This window comes from Ranitomeya imitator, chromosome 3 (assembly GCF_032444005.1).
Source record: "Ranitomeya imitator isolate aRanImi1 chromosome 3, aRanImi1.pri, whole genome shotgun sequence".
Classification (NCBI taxonomy): Eukaryota; Metazoa; Chordata; class Amphibia; order Anura; family Dendrobatidae; genus Ranitomeya; species Ranitomeya imitator.
The window spans coordinates 85,708,365-85,724,783 of NC_091284.1; the positions used below are offsets into that span (position 1 = coordinate 85,708,365).

A 16,419-nucleotide genomic window follows, 5' to 3' on the forward strand; every position below is an offset into this window, starting at 1 on the left:
CACTATACTGTGTGTGGGGGCTGCACTATACCGTGTATGTGGGGGGCTGAATTGTACTGTGTGTGGGGGCTGCACTGTGTGTGGGGTACACGCTATACTGTGTGTGTGGGGGACTGCACTATACTGTGTGGGGGGGCTACATTTTACTGTGTGGGGGGGCTGCACTATACTGTGTGTGCTTGTGGTGGGGCTGCATTATACTCTGAGGAGCTGCTTTATACTCTGGGGGGCTGCATTATACTGTGTGTGTGTGTGAGGGCTGCATTATACTGTGTGGGGGGCTGCACTATACTATGAGGGGGCTGCATTATACTGTGTGGGGGGGCTGCATTATAATCTGAGGGCGCTGCAGTATACTCTGAGGGGGGCTGCAATATACTCTATGAGGGGGCTGCAGTATACACTATGAGGGGGCTGCAATATACTCTGAGGGGGCTGCATTATACTTTATGAAGGACCATGAGGAGTGCATTTTACTATGTGTACTACATGGGACCTGCATTATACTGTATCTCGGACTATCTGTACCAATGAGGCTATGTGCCCACGTTGCAGAATGTATGCAGAATTTTCCTCATCAAAACCAGACTCCCTTGCCAGGAAATCCGCTTGCGTTTTTCTAGCTTTTTTCTCCTTTTTTTTGGCGGTTTTATTTCGTATTTGTTGTGTTTTTTCCACCGTTTACATGCAGTTTTTCATGCGTCCAAATGCAAAATCGTTGATTTACCGCAAAATTAATGAACATGCTGCGTTTTTTTCCGCAATGCTTTTTCGCTGCGGAAAAAAATGCAGCATGGGCACAACATTGCGAAATGCCTAAAAATAATGGGATGCTCTATGTAAGCGTTTTTTAAGCATTTCTGCAGCGGAAAAATGCATAAAAAACGCTAAAAAAAGCACAGCGTGGGCACATAGCCTCATTCTCCTCAGCCAGAGTAAGGGTAGGTGCACACGGTCAGTAAACGATGCGGGGTTGGACGTTGTGTACTTGTGCAGCAGACAGATGTCACAGCTTAGTGGTTTGGATTTTAAGAAATCCCATACCCACTATGCATGCAAAGACGCCCGCAGCTCACCCGCGGAGATGGACATGTGGCGCGTCTTTCCAGACCTCAGCATGTCAATTTTTCTTTATTTGACTCCGCAAGATAAATTTCACCCGTGGAATGTATTCACCGTCGTTCAATAGCCGGCAGTGGACATGTGCTGCGTCTAAAGAGCTGCCAATTACTGAACCTGTGCACCTACCCTAAAGAGGCCGGGAAACAAGCATCGAATGACTTCAATATTGTCGATCACGCTTGTTTAGTAGCCTGAACTTAGCGGTTGTAAATGCAGCAAAAATGTTTCTGTGTAATGGTGCGATATGTCAGCATTTGGGGTCCCAATTTAAACTTTTGCCCAGGACCCCACTTTGTCTGAAACCGGCCCTGTATGGAGGCTTTCACTTGGGAGCAAAAAATGTTAAGTATGTCCCAAAGTGCACTGTGAGAGATCATAAGCTACAAGGCAACGTGACCGTAAAAGACCTGATCGTTACCAATGCGCTAAAAACAGACAACGACTGCTCCGCGACAAGGAAACATTTAGAAGGACTGCTCTGTTTTTCACTGGTTTTATTCTTCAAACATGGAAGTCGTTCCAGCTAAAGAGGCCATTTAAAGTTAAAGCAAATAAAACAGATGCAAAATAAATGACTGGAAAATTTGAAAGAGCCAACATCAACAAAAAAAATGAAGGAGAAGCGTAATGAGCCTCCCCGCTGATAGAGGCTACAGTTTTATGGCGTGTGGTATGATAAGCTTCACTGGAGCCAGGCTCTGATCATTCTTCTAGCTTCAGGATCATCGTTCCATGCCATTACATTACATATTACACAGGTCACCATCTCATGTCAACGTCTCATTAATCTCTATATTAATACTGATTGATGAAATATTGAGGCAAGTGCAGTTTTCACTCTCACGATGACAATTCTATTTTTCGTCTACTATTATACAGACATAGCTCGACTGAAATTGTGAATTAAGGGGATATTCCCATGCTAAGAAGTTATGGATTATTGCTAAAATGTGACATCACATAATTATCAAATTGGGTCCCACCTATGGTCAGAAATCCCTTTAAGAGTGGATGGCTCACAGTAATCCACTGTATAGTGAACCATAGCACAACAGTTGTTCCTTTGCAGAACAAAGTCTAGAAGGAAGCACAGCACTTAAAGGGGTTGTCCGGCCTTAAGGTACAAGTCTTCAGTCACTCTATGGGACTGCAGAATTGTGAATCCTCGCATCGTGCACACTTCACGCTGTGAGAATTCTCCGGTGCCGGAAGTGATGGGTGCGTAATAGCAAACATGTAATTTTCATACATGCGGTCACAAACCGACTAGACGTGAACGGCCTTGCTCAATGCAACTATATTGAGGGAGCCTGGACATGTCTAGTGTGAATGACAGGAAATATGCAAATCACAAAATTCCCAAAACATGACCGCCAACTTCCGGCACCGATACCGGAGAACCCTCACAGCATGCAATGTGCGTGATGTGAGGATTCACAAGTCTGCAGTCACACAGAGTGACTGCAGACTTATAGCCTAAGGCCTGACAACCATTAGTGTTGTGGTTGCAGCATTATGAATGTTACTGGATCTCAACTATTAAAATTTTTTAGGATATTCAATTGTTATCTCATTATTTCCGATAAAAGAAAATCCCCTTAAAATTTGTTGGATTATTTGCTTACACTTTCTGGTACTTGTAATAATGACAATATTATAATATTGTAATTTCCCCTTAAAAATGTAGTCTAGTTCTTCTGATTCGCTTTGTCACTTACCCCATGTGCAGGGCATCACAGTAGCTTAGGTATCCATGGTTACAACCACTAACAGCTAACTAGCTGTCACTATATGAGTAGTTGCACCCATGGATAAGTAAGCTACTGCAATGTCCTGCACATGGAGTAAGCGATATAGCTAATCAAAAGAACTAGACTAGATTTCTAATATTGTTATTATTACACCTACTCCATATTGGGATAGGATCTTGGAGATGGGAATACCCCTTTAATGCTAAAGTTGTCTGGTGAGTAAAAGTGGGTAAAAAGGTGGAGTAGATAAAAATTAAATAGGAATTCTTACCTCCCTGTTATTCCATTCATCCTGTTCTAACACAACCCAGTCCCTTGCCTGTCTCTACATAATGCTGCAGTCAATGATCAGTGTAATGGGGACTTGCTGGAGCTAGTGATTGGCTGCAGCTTTCACAGGTCACAATTCAGGATATCATCACAGCAGCAGGGAGTATGGCAGCATCGGAACAGGAGCGACAGGGAGATCAGTGAGGTACTTCTTTTATTTGCTTACACTCATCTGATCCTTTTGTAAAACAAAAAAAATACAACTCCTTTAACTTATTGCGCCACTGTAGAAGATCAACATTTATTGTGGAAAAAAAACGATAAAACAAAGGTCAGACAGAGAAGATGACACCAGCACCAGCCCGGACAAATCAAATGCCGGGCAGGCACCATTGACCTGAGCGCTGCATCGGAGTCCAGCAAATCAATCCATTCATCTCCAATATATAATTGTAAATGTAACCTATATATAATGCTAGAACCATCTATACTGTATCATTAGATTAAAATATAAATGGAATATAATTTGTATTATATGCTGCACTATATAAATATATATGAAATGCAACATACTGTATAATACAAAGTATTTATTTTAGGTAATGGCCTTCAGGTTGATCTTCAGCCATGGAGACTGGATGAATGAATGATCTTGTGCAATCATAGATAGGTTCCCCAGGGTCTTCTCCGTTGTCATCTTGATAGCATCAAACCTTTGTGTTGTTGGTCTTCCTCTTCATCTTGTTCCTTCTATTCCAACGATGATGTCCTTCAGTGATTGTTCTCTTCATATGATGTGTCTAAAGTAGGGAATTCGTAGCTTGGCGATCCTTTCTTAGGCCGGTTTCACACGTCAGTGTCTCCGGTACGTGAGGTGACAGTTTCCTCACGTACCAGAGACACTGACTCACGTAGACACATTGAAAGCAATGTGTCACTGCACATGTCAGCGTGTTTTCACGGACCGTGTGTCTTTGTGCAAAACACGGAGACATGTCAGTGTTCGTGGGAGCGCACGGATTACACGGACCCATTAAAGTCAATGGGTCCGTGTAAAACACGTACCGCACACAGACGCTTTCTGTGTGCAGTCCGTGTGCAGTGAGGAGACAGCGCTACTGTAAGCGCTGACCCCCCACGTGGTGCTGAAGCGGCCATTCATATCTTCTCTCCAGCAGCGTTAGTTGGAAAGAAGATATGAAAAATCCTTTTTTTTTTTGTCCTCGTGTTTAACCCCTTCATGACCCAGCCTATTTTGACCTTAAAGACCTTGCCGTTTTTTGCAATTCTGACCAGTGTCCCTTTATGAGGTAATAACTCAGGAACGCTTCAATGGATCCTAGCGGTTCTGAGATTGTTTTTTCGTGACATATTGGGCTTCATGTTAGTGGTAAATTTAGGTCAATAAATTCTGTGTTTATTTGTGATAAAAACGGAAATTTGGCGAAAATTTTGAAAATTTCGCAATTTTCACATTTTGAATTTTTATTCTGTTAAACCAGAGAGGTATGTGACACAAAATAGTTAATAAATAACATTTCCCACATGTTTACTTTACATCAGCACAATTTTGGAAACAAAATTTTTTTTTGCTAGGAAGTTATAAGGGTTAAAATTTGACCAGCGATTTCTCATTTTTACAACGAAATTTACAAAACCATTTTTTTTAGGGACCACCTCACATTTGAAGTCAGTTTGAGAGGTCTATATGGCTGAAAATACCCAAAAGTGACACCATTCTAAAAAATGCACCCCTCAAGGTGCTCAAAACCACATTCAAGAAGTTTATTAACCCTTCAGGTGCTTCACAGCAGCAGAAGCAACATGGAAGGAAAAAATGAACATTTAACTTTTTAGTCACAAAAATGATTTTTCAGCAACAATTTTTGTATTTTCCCAATGGTAAAAGGAGAAACTGAACCACGAAAGTTGTTGTCCAATTTGTCCTGAGTACGCTGATACCTCATATGTGGGGGTAAACCACTGTTTGGGCACACGGCAGGGCTTGGAAGGGAAGGAGCGCCATTTGACTTTTTGAATGAAAAATTGGCTGCACTCTTTAGCGGACACCATGTCAAGTTTGGAGAGCCCCCGTGTGCCTAAAAATTGGAGCTCCCCCACAAGTGACCCCATTTTGGAAACTAGACGCCCCAAGGAACTTATCTAGATGCATAGTGAGCGCTTTAAACCCCCAGCTGCTTCACAAATTGATCCGTAAAAATGAAAAAGTACTATTTTTTCACAAAAAAAATTCTTTTAGCCTCAATTTTTTCATTTTCACATGGACAACAGGATAAAATGGATCCTAAAATTTGTTTGGCAATTTCTCCTGAGCACACCGATACCTCACATGTGGGGGTAAACCACTGTTTGGGCACATGGTAAGGCTCGGAAGGGAAGGAGCGCCATTTGACTTTTTGAATGAAAAATTATCTCCATCGTTAGCGGACACCATGTCGCGTTTGGAGAGACCCTGTGTGCTTAAACATTGGAGCTCCCCCACAAGTGACCCCATTTTGGAAACTGGACCCCCCAAGGAACTTATCTAGATGCCTAGTGCGCACTTTAAACCCTCAGGTGCTTCACAAATTGTTCCGTAAAAATGAAAAAGTGCTTTTTTTTTCACAAAAAATTTCTTTTCGCCTCAATTTTTTCATTTTCACATGGGCAATAGGATAAAATGGATCCTAAAATTTGTTGAGCAATTTCTCCCGAGTACGCCGATACCTCATATGTGGGGGTAAACCACTGTTTGGGCACACGGCAGGGCTCGGAAGGGAAGGCGCGCCTTTTGACTTTTTGAATGGAGAATTAGCTCCATTTGTTAGCGGACACCATGTCGCATTTGGAGAGCCCCTGTGTGCCTATGCAATGGAGCTCCCCCACAAGTGACCCCATTTTGGAAACTAGACCCCCCAAGGAACTTATCTAGATGCATACTGAGCACTTTAAACCCCAAAGTGCTTCACAGAAGTTTATAATGCAGGGCCATGAAAATAAAAAATAATTTTTCTTTTCTCAAAAATGATTTTTTAGCCTGGAATTTCCTATTTTGCCAATGGTAATAGGAGAAATTGGACCACAAATGTTGTTGTCCAGTTTGTCCTGAGTATGCTGACACCCCATATGTGGGGGTAAACCACTGTTTGGGCGCACGGTAGGGCTCAGAAGGGAAGGCACGCCATTTGGCTTTTTAAATGGAAAATTAGCTCCAATCATTAGCGGACACCATGTCGCGTTTGGAGAGCCCCTGTGTGCCTAAACATTAGAGATCCCCCACAAATGACCCCATTTTGGAAACTAGACCCCCAAAGGAACTAATCTAGATGTGTGGTGAGCACTTTTAACCCTCAAGTGCTTCACAGAAGTTTATAACGCAGAGTCATGAAAAAAAAAAAAAATCTTTTCTCAAAAATGATTTTTTAGCCCGCAATTTTTTATTTTCCCAAGGGTAACAGGAGAAATTTGACCCCAAAAGTTGTTGTCCAGTTTCTCCTGAGTACGCTGATACCCAATATGTGGGGGTAAACCACTGTTTAGGCACATGTTGGGGCTCGGAAGTGAAGAAGTGACGTTATGAAATGCAGACTTTGATGGAATGCTCTTCGGGCGTCACGTTGCGTTTGCAGAGCCCCTGATGTTGCTAAACAGTAGAAACCCCCCACAAGTGACCCCATTTTGGAAACTAGACCCCGAAAGGAACTTATCTAGATATGTGGTGAGCACTTTCAACCCCCAAGTGCTTTACAGAAGTTTATAATGCAGAGCCGTGAAAATAATAAATACGTTTTCTTTCCTCAAAAATAATTTTTTAGCCCAGAATTTTTTATTTTCCTAAGGGTTACAGGAGAAATTGGACCCCAAAAGTTGTTGTCCAGTTTCTCCTGAGTAAGCTGATACCCCATGTGTGAGGGTAAACCACTGTTTGGGCACACGTCGGGGCTCAGAAGGGAAGTAGTGACTTTTGAAATGCAGACTTTGATGGAATGGTCTGCGGGCGTCACGTTGCGTTTGCAGAGCCCCTGGTGTGCCTAAACAGTAGAAACCCCACACAAGTGACCCCATTTTGGAAACTAGACCCCCCAAGGAACTTATCTAGATATGTGGTGAGCACTTTGAACCCCCAAGTGCTTCACAGACGTTTACAACGCAGAGCCGTGAAAATAAAAAATCATTTTTCTTTCCTCAAAAATGATGTTTTAGCAAGCAATTTTTTATTTTCTCAAGGGTAACAGTAGAAATTGGACCCCAGTAATTGTTGCGCAGTTTGTCCTGAGTATGCTGGTACCCCATATGTGGGGGTGAACCACTGTTTGGGCACACGTCGGGGCTCGGAAGTGAGGGAGCACCATTTGACTTTTTGAATACAAGATTGGCTGGAATCAATGGTGGCGCCATGTTGCGTTTGGAGACCCCTGATGTGCCTAAACAGTGGAAACCCCTCAATTCTAACTCCAACACACCCCTAACCCTTATCCCAACTGTAGCCATAAACCTAATCACAACCCTAACCCCAACACACCCGTAACCCCAACTCACCCCTAACCCTAACCACAACCCTAATTCCAACCCAACCCTAGCCCTAAGGCTATGTGCCCCCGTTGTGGATTCGTGTGAGATATTTCCGCACCATTTTTGAAAAATCCGCGGGTAAAAGGCACTGCGTTTTACCTGCGGATTTACCGCGGATTTCCAGTGTTTTTTGTCCGGATTTCACCTGCGGATTCCTATTGAGGAACAGGTGTAAAACGCTGCGGAATCCGCACAAAGAATTGACATGCTGCGGGAAATACAACGCAGCGTTTCCGCGCGGTATTTTCCGCAACATGGGCACAGCGGATTTGGTTTTCCATATGTTTACATGGTACTGTAAACCTGATGGAACACTGCTGCGAATCCGCAGTGGCGAATCCGCAGCGGCCAATCCGCAGCCAAATCCGCACCGTGTGCACATAGCCTAATTCTAAAGGTATGTGCACACGCTGCGGAAAACGCTGCGGATCCGCAGCATTTTCCCATGAGTTTACAGTTCAATGCAAACCTACGGGAAACAAAAATCGCTGTGCCCATGCTGCGGAAAAACTGCACGGAAACGCAGCGGTTTACATTCCGCAGCATGTCGCTTCTTTCTGCGGATTCCGCAGCGGTTTTACAACTGCTCAAATAGAAAATCGCAGTTGTAAAACCGCATTGAAATGCGCAGAAAAAACATGGTAAATCCGCCATAAATCCGCAGCGGTTTAGCACTGCGGATTTATCAAATCCGCAGCGGAAAAATCCGCAGAGGACCAGAATACGTGTGCACATACCGAAACCCTAACCCTACCCCTAACCCTACCCCTACCCCTAACCCTAACCCTACCCCTAACCCTACCCCTAACCCTAACCCTACCCCTAACCCTAACCCTACCCCTAACCCTACCCCTAACCCTACCCCTAACCCTAACCCTAGTTCTTACCCCAACCTTAGTGGGAAAAAAAAAAAAAAATTTATTGTCCCTACCTATGGGGGTGACAAAGGGGGGGGTGTCATTTACTTTTTTTTTTATTTTGATCACTGAGATAGATTATATCTCAGTGATCAAAATTCACTCTGGAACGAATCTGCCGGCCGGCAGATTCGGCGGGCGCACTGCACATGCGCCCGCCATTTTGGAAGATGACGGCGCCCAGGCAGAAGACGGACGGGACCCCGGCTGGATCGGTAAGTATGATGGGGTGGGGGGGGACCACGGGGGGGGCGTCGGAGCACGGGGGGGGTGGATCGGAACACGGGGGGGGGGTGGATTGGAGCACGGACTGGGGGAACGCTGTGCGGGCAGGCGGATCGGAGCACGGGGGGGGATCGCTGTGTGGGGGGGGTGATCGCTGTGCGGGGGGGGGTGATCGGAGTGCGGGGGGGTTTGATTAGAGCACGGGGGGTGTGATTGGAGCACGGGGGGAGCGGGCAGGAGGACGGGGGAGCGGAGCACAGGACCGAGGAGAGCGGACCACAGATCGGGGGGCTGGGGGGGCGATCGGAGGAGTGGGGTGGGTGCACATTAGTGTGTCCAGCCATGGCCGATGATATTGCAGCATCGGCCATGGCTGGATTGTAATATTTCACCATTTTTTTAGGTGAAATATTACAAATCGCTCTGATTGGCAGTTTCACTTTCAACAGCCAATCAGAGCGATCGTAGCCACGAGGGGGTGAAGCCACCCCCCCTGGGCTAAACTACCACTCCCCCTGTCCCTGCAGATCGGGTGAAATGGGAGTTAACCCTTTCACCCGATCTGCAGGGACGCGATCATTCCATGACGCATATGCTGCGTCATGGGTCGGAATGGCACCGACTTTCATGACGCAGCGTATGCGTCAAAGGTCGGGAAGGGGTTAAAATAAAGATCCCTGTTGCCACCCCCCTCCCACCACCTGTGCGCCCCCCGCTGTTACTAAAATACTCACCCAGCTCCCTCGCAGCGTCCTGTCCTCGCCGCACCTTCTCCTGTATGAGCTGTCACGTCGGGCCGCCGATTACAGTCATGAATATGCGGCTCCACCTCCCATAGGGGTGGAGCCGCATATTCATTACTGTAATAAGCGGCTCCACCCCTATAAGAAGGTTCAGCACCAGATGCAGAGGACAGCGCTTATCTCTAGCGCTGTCTCCTGCACGCTCCGTGTGGTACCCAGTCGTCACACAGGCGGCACACGTGTGCCACACTGATGTACCACGGGAGCACACGGTCACGGATAATTCCGGTACCGATTTTTCCAGTACCGGAATTATCTGGACGTGTGAGACTGGCCTTAGAGTGACATGTCTGGCTTGATTTGTTCGAAAATTGATTTGTTTGTTCTTCTTGCCACCCATGTTATTGATAACATCCTTCTCCAGATCCATATTTTGAAGGCGTTGATTCTTCTTCTGTCTTGTTTCTTTGTCGTCCAGGTTTTGCCTTCGTATGTAACCACAGAAAAGATCAAACTATGTACAAGCTGTGTCTTCATGAAATGTTCTTCGATTTGAAGACCTTATTTAGTCTAAATGGACAACTTGTCTTGGACATTTTTGACAACTTGGACATTCTTGTCCAGAATACAAAGTATAATTAATTTATAGATTAATGAGTTGTTACTTTTGTTTTAGATAATTAATGGTTCAGCTCTCAGCATCTTATACTAAAACATCCACTGAACATCTGCAAGGTCAGAAACTGATAAAGCCTTCAGCCAGTACATCTCAGACACCACAGGAGACATAAACAGCGGTGAAGTCCACAAAACATCGGGTGTTATATGACAAAGCGGCCCGTTGTAGAATAGAATGTCAGCTTCTACCTGTAGTAATTCTTTGCAACATGTACTTTTACTAATTAAGGTTAACATATTTACTATTTATGAATTTGGAACTAATTAAATGTGGCAGTAAAATACTTTGTAATGCAGAATCTGGGGGGAATTTATCGAGACTACTTCACTTTCTTGAACCCTAGGGAGTACTTAGGTGTGCCTAATATATTAAGAATTATAATTAGAAATTTAATGAAAAGATTTGCAGGACATTGGTCAAAAGTTTAAAAAACAAATCCACAACATAGAGCACAATCTTTTGAGATAAAGGTAAATTTATGAATAGGTAAATGTGAAGTCTTCAGACGATCTACAAGGAGATGATACTCCTAATTCTGCTTGTTTATGTTTAATAGCTAACCTCTGTCCACTCTAGTCCTTCATGCTTAGGCCAGTTCACATTGTGATTCTTGGACCAGTCATGTCCGCAAATTGTGAACTTGGCTGGGTCTGTGCACAACCTCTTGCATGTTTTTGCATCGTATAAAACTGCAGAACATCTTTGCATTAAAACAAGCCTTAAAAAAGTTTAACCACATGGGCAAGACTAATTCCTACTGCAACTTCTTGTACATGAACAGTTCCCAGACCGAAGCAAGGGTTGCGTTAATATAGCCTTAAAGTGGTGGTCCGGCACCGAAAATGTATTTTCTAATTATCTATCCTTACACCAGAACCACTTTTGTAATATGCTTCATTATACAATACCTTACACTTTTCTTTTTCTAGCTAATTCCTACATGTGTTTTTATTTTTACTGTATTACCGGTGATGTTTTGTTTGAGAGGAGTCTCAAATGTCACCTCACAGGAGGCCAGAGCTGCACAGACTCCCCACGGCGTCCACTTGCCCCTCCTGGAAAAGGACATCACGTCACTAGTTTCTTGCATCACCACCCCCCCGGAAGAAGTCCTGGATCCTGGGTGATGGATGCTGTGGGAGATGTGAGTGCAGCGCCGGCCACCTGCTTCAATCTCTGTTCCCTGACTGCATCTATTTTCACAAAAGCTACAGCAATGGAGATAGATGCCTTGAGTGACACCAGTGCTGACGCCTGATGACGATTCACTTGAGGGCTCTGCTAGAATCTGTGGGGCGACACTGGTGTCACTCACTGCTTCTATCTCTGCCCCCTGACGATGTCTTTTCTCACAGAAGCTAAGAAGATAGAAGCAGAGTACTGGTGGTGCACTTACATCGCCCACAGCATCCAACACCAGGGATCCAGGACATCTTCAGAGGGGGCAGCAATGCAAGAAACTAGTGAGTAACTGCAGCCCTGCCCCCTATAATGTGCTGTTCCAGGAGGGGCAATGGAGGCTGCTGGGAGTGAGTGAAGCTCCAGCCACCTATGACTCCACTCAATCGAAACGTTACAAGAACTACAGTAAAAATAACACATGTATGGATTAGATAGATAGGGAGAAGTGTTGGGTATTGTGTAATAAAGCAAATTACAGTAGTAGTTGAACCTTCAAAAAGAGCCTGAAGACCCACCTCTTCCGACAAGCCTATAACCTGCAGTAATCACCGATTGACCAAACCGCTGCATGACCAGCTCTACCCTCGCCTACTGTATTCTCACCCATCCCTTGTAGATTGTGAGCCCTCGCGGGCAGGGTCCTCTCTCCTCCTGTACCAGTTATGACTTGTATTGTTTAAGATTATTGTACTTGCTTTTATTATGTATACCCCTCCTCACATGTAAAGCGCCATGGAATAAATGGCGCTATAACAATAAATAATAATAATAATAATAGTTAGGGTGTAAAGATAGATAGTTAAAAAATGCATGTTAGGTTCCGGATAACCTCTTTAAATTGCCTAACACAATCAGGTAATTGGTATGAAGCACTAAAATATTCCACATTAGCATAACATTGACTTTAGTAGCTCATGCAGAATAGAAAACTTCTATTTATAACAGATCACTTCCTTAAAATCTGCGGTTAGAATCGTTCCCATGGCCGGACATGTCAAACACATTGCGGTTCTCAAGTCCTTGACAGACAATTAGTGGTTCTCAAAGACATGGTCGGAATGGTGGGATGAGTGCACATGTTAGAAGATGCCATTTTTATGTGTCAGCCATCACTGAACACCACTTATCAGTCTACACACGTTTCAGGTCAGATCATTAACATTTCCTTTTCATGTAACTTTTTACCAAATATAATGTAGACTAAATAATCTGCACGAAAGGAAGTGACCTCAGATGCCTCCATACATTCCCAGCACACATTCTATGGGTATTATGTCAGACATGAAGCATTGGTCTATACAATTACACATTGTCTACATGCTGTGGCCCAGATCCATCATTTGCATTTTTTTTAAGTTACTTTTCTTTTCTGTCTTTGTGGTATTTGTTGCTATTTTGTACTCCAAGGGTCTTCAGAATGGCGTACAGAACAGGAATACATTTGGGTCAAATTTTGCAACTTTTTGAAAAGTCTTGATTGATGAATCAACCAAAACATCTAGAAACCCTCAATTCTGCCCACAATGGTGAACATAAGAAGAACCAGGTGAAAGCAGATAAAACAGACATTTAAAAAGGTGCAAATTAAAAGAAGAATTAATGAAAATCAGGCAAAACCTACAAAAACTAGACAGAAAACAGGCACAACTCGAGTTGATTTAAGATGCCTAAACCACTTACAACGTGATCAGAGCCGGGCTGCACGATTGCACCCAGGTCTATTTTTCTCTGAAATGCTCCTGTTTTTCAGTAAAATATGGCTAGAAGTGCTATCTTCCTGGAGAAGAAAAAAAACATGTCCTCCTCCAAGATGGCGCCGCCCTCACCTGCGCAGTAGCCGCTCTCGGCTATCTCAAAGGGCTGGCACCTGCCAGCAGAAGGGTTTTTTCTTTTTTTCTACAGAAAACTAGGGGGCCGGTCAGTGAGGGATCAGTGATCTGTAAATACCTAAACAGACCACAACCGGCCGCCCCGGAGCACGAGCATATCATTAACTCAAAACTGAAAATGAAGATTAAACAACAAGCACAAGATGGATTTCATCACCCAATGTATCATTTTAATCAGTATAATGGTGCCGACCTGACAGTGTCTGTATGTTACTGCGTACAATCCTGCTGACGGGTTCCCTTTAAGAAAGAGAAGCAACCTTTTATTACCTCCAGATTGAATAGCCTGCTCTATTCTAACAGTCTTGGAAGTCTCAGGACCCAGACCCCCACCAATCTAAAGGCAATTTAATGGGCTAGAAAATGTTCAGTATTGGACGATACGCCGTATGATTTACCTTTCAGTATTTCAATATCATAGAATGCGGCAGCAAATCTGGTTGAGCGGTGGGGCCCAGACCTGGTGTCAGAGCTGATGTAAGACTTGAGCTTTGACCGACATCTCCATAACTTCAGCTCTCTGGGATGGGTGATACGTAGAAGCTCTTCAAGGTTTGCAGCAGATCTGATCCTTTGTTCTAACTCACTCTGCGTCACTCCCTATAAAGGAAAAACAGTAGCAGCGGTGAATTATATGTTCTGAAAGTAGTAGCGGTCCATACATATTATTCAGTAAGGTCTAATGCTGGCATTTATTTATTTATTTTACTCACTTATATAGCGCCATTAATTCCACAGCAATTCACACAATCTAGATTCCCTATCAGGATGTCTTTGGAGTGTGGGAGGAAACCCACGCAAACACACACGGGGAGAACATACAAACTCCTTGCAGATGTTGTCCTTGGTGGGATTTGGACCAGGACCCCATTGCTGCAATGCTGCGGTGCTAACCACTGAGCCACCATGCTGCCCTACTGTCACAGTGAGTAACAACATTCCTATAACACAGAAATGTAAGTTACATGTTATTTAACAGCAAATTCTTTCCATATACCCTTTTTTTAAGCAGATTTCCAGGAACACATTCCAAAATAAACAGGGCATCTGGTCCACTTTAAAATTCTATGTTGTCTGATGCTCTCCTAGTAATAATGTGCGGCATACTGATATACAGTCTTACACAATAGTCTTCTAGAAATAGTCTCCAAGAGAAGGCAAGACAGTCGGCACATGTATATAATATGCTACACAGCCATTGTATTGTCTACCCGTGAAAAGAGGGAAAATCAACATGTATTAAAGGGGTTGTGTGACAAAGACTAAAAAATTTGAGCATATGGAGATTACAGCCATTGTTATCTGCGTCATTACAACATGGATAATTAAAGGAGAGGACAGAGAAGTCATACAATATACTCTAGAAAAGGGGTGCACAACCTGCGGCCTGGGGGTCACATTTAGCCCGCAATGCCATTCCAAGTGGCCCTCAACCATATGGATAGAAAAATGCTTGTCTCACAGGTTAACTCTATGTGAGTAGGCACACTCAGAGGATAGTGACACAGCTGCTGAAGAGCAGGGACTGGCAAGTAATAATGGAGCCCTGTGTAACCAGCTCTGGAGGCCTCATACTTCAGGAGAATGGGGTCTCTTTACCCATTTGGCACTCCAGAAAGTAGTATGTGAAGTAGTATGTGAATTAGACAGGTGGTCGTAGCTGTGCTCGCTCCACTGTAGTTTATGGAAAACCTGAATCATTCGGCAGTAAGCAAGAAACCCATGATCTATTGTAGGGAGCCATGTGCATCTATGACCTCTTCCTCTCTAGGGTCTATTCACGCAGTTTTTACAAGGATTTAGAAGCGGATTTTACTGCAAATCCACACAAACAAAAGATTCAAATACTCATTGACTAAGCTTCCTATTAGTTTTACAGTGAAATGTTAAAAATAATACTAAAAACACAGAACTGTATGCACTAAAGGTGCCAGTACTACTTTAGGCACTGTAAGTTAGGAGATGTACCGTAATACATTGCGTGTGCGTACACTGAGGATTCATAAATCTGCAATGTAATTTGTACATTGCAGCCATCTACTGGTCCAAATATGTGTATGAAAGTTAGGTGATTAATCTCCTCACAACAAACTGCCAACAAAATGGCTGGGAGCATCCTCCCAGCTCAGTGCACATGCAGCGCCCCAGGGGCCTGGTCGTTGCAGTAATATCATTCTCCTCTAGGGGGGAGTGATGTTACGTTTGGAGGCAATAAAGGAGATCTCTTTACCAGGTACCACAAACATACAACACATTTCATACTCCAGTCCACCAGGGGGAGCTATGCTCCTATTTAGTAGGGCACTGTTCACACTTAGGTAAAACTGGTGGCCTGGATAGGAAGTTAGGCAGTTGCTAGCGGAGCTGTGCTCAGGTAGTTGGTCCCTGACAGGGGTGGGATCCTGTCAGAGGCCCAGACAGAAGGTCACGGAGCTGCGCCTGCCCCACGTGCGGCAGTTCCTAAGAAATGACACGAACAGAGAACTGTATTGTAGAGAGGGTGAAGAAGTCATAGCAAAAGGAGTGGAAACCAGAAGGAGTTCTGCCCTGTACAGGCTGCCTCCTTCTTAGGCGCAGGATCCCGGTAGCTGGAACACTGAGGGACAACAGTCCTTTATGCCTTGCTCCAGAGACCGGCAGGACAGCTAATTGCAAGATACTGATCCGTCCTATACCCAGGAGGCAAGGTGGCACCCACGAGAGGCCGGGGCATGATAGAGTCCCTGTAAAAAGCCTCACACCACCGGTCATACGGGTTTGTCTTATCCATCTGGGGGACAGAGAGAGATAACATCGATAACATCTACAACATCTGTGAGGACCTTATGAGAGGCTTAGCAATAAGGTACTACCGCACCAAGGCGCTAGAGGAAGGCTACTGATTTCCACCTGGATAAGGGGACTCTGGATTTGCCTCCAAACCGGCCGGACTCTGCCTGTCCTGTGATCTGGTGCTCTGGACTGTGGATGCTCAAGCATTCAGTAAAAGGTAAAGAGACTGCAACCTTGTGTCCTCGTTCTTCACTGCGCCTCACACCATCCACCATCTTATACACTGGGAAGCCCTGG

The 16,419-nt window shown here is 44.4% G+C and overlaps 1 protein-coding gene across 1 annotated transcript in view; it reads right to left on the bottom strand.

Annotated features, from left to right (window-relative positions):
* VEGFD (vascular endothelial growth factor D) overlaps positions 1 to 16,419 on the bottom strand; it is a 109,937-nt gene that overhangs the window by 56,185 nt on the left and 37,333 nt on the right. Inside the window, exon 2 of the mRNA XM_069761048.1 lies at positions 13,749 to 13,950. Coding sequence (XP_069617149.1) covers positions 13,749 to 13,950 — 202 coding nt within the window. The remainder of the gene's footprint in view (positions 1 to 13,748; positions 13,951 to 16,419) is intronic.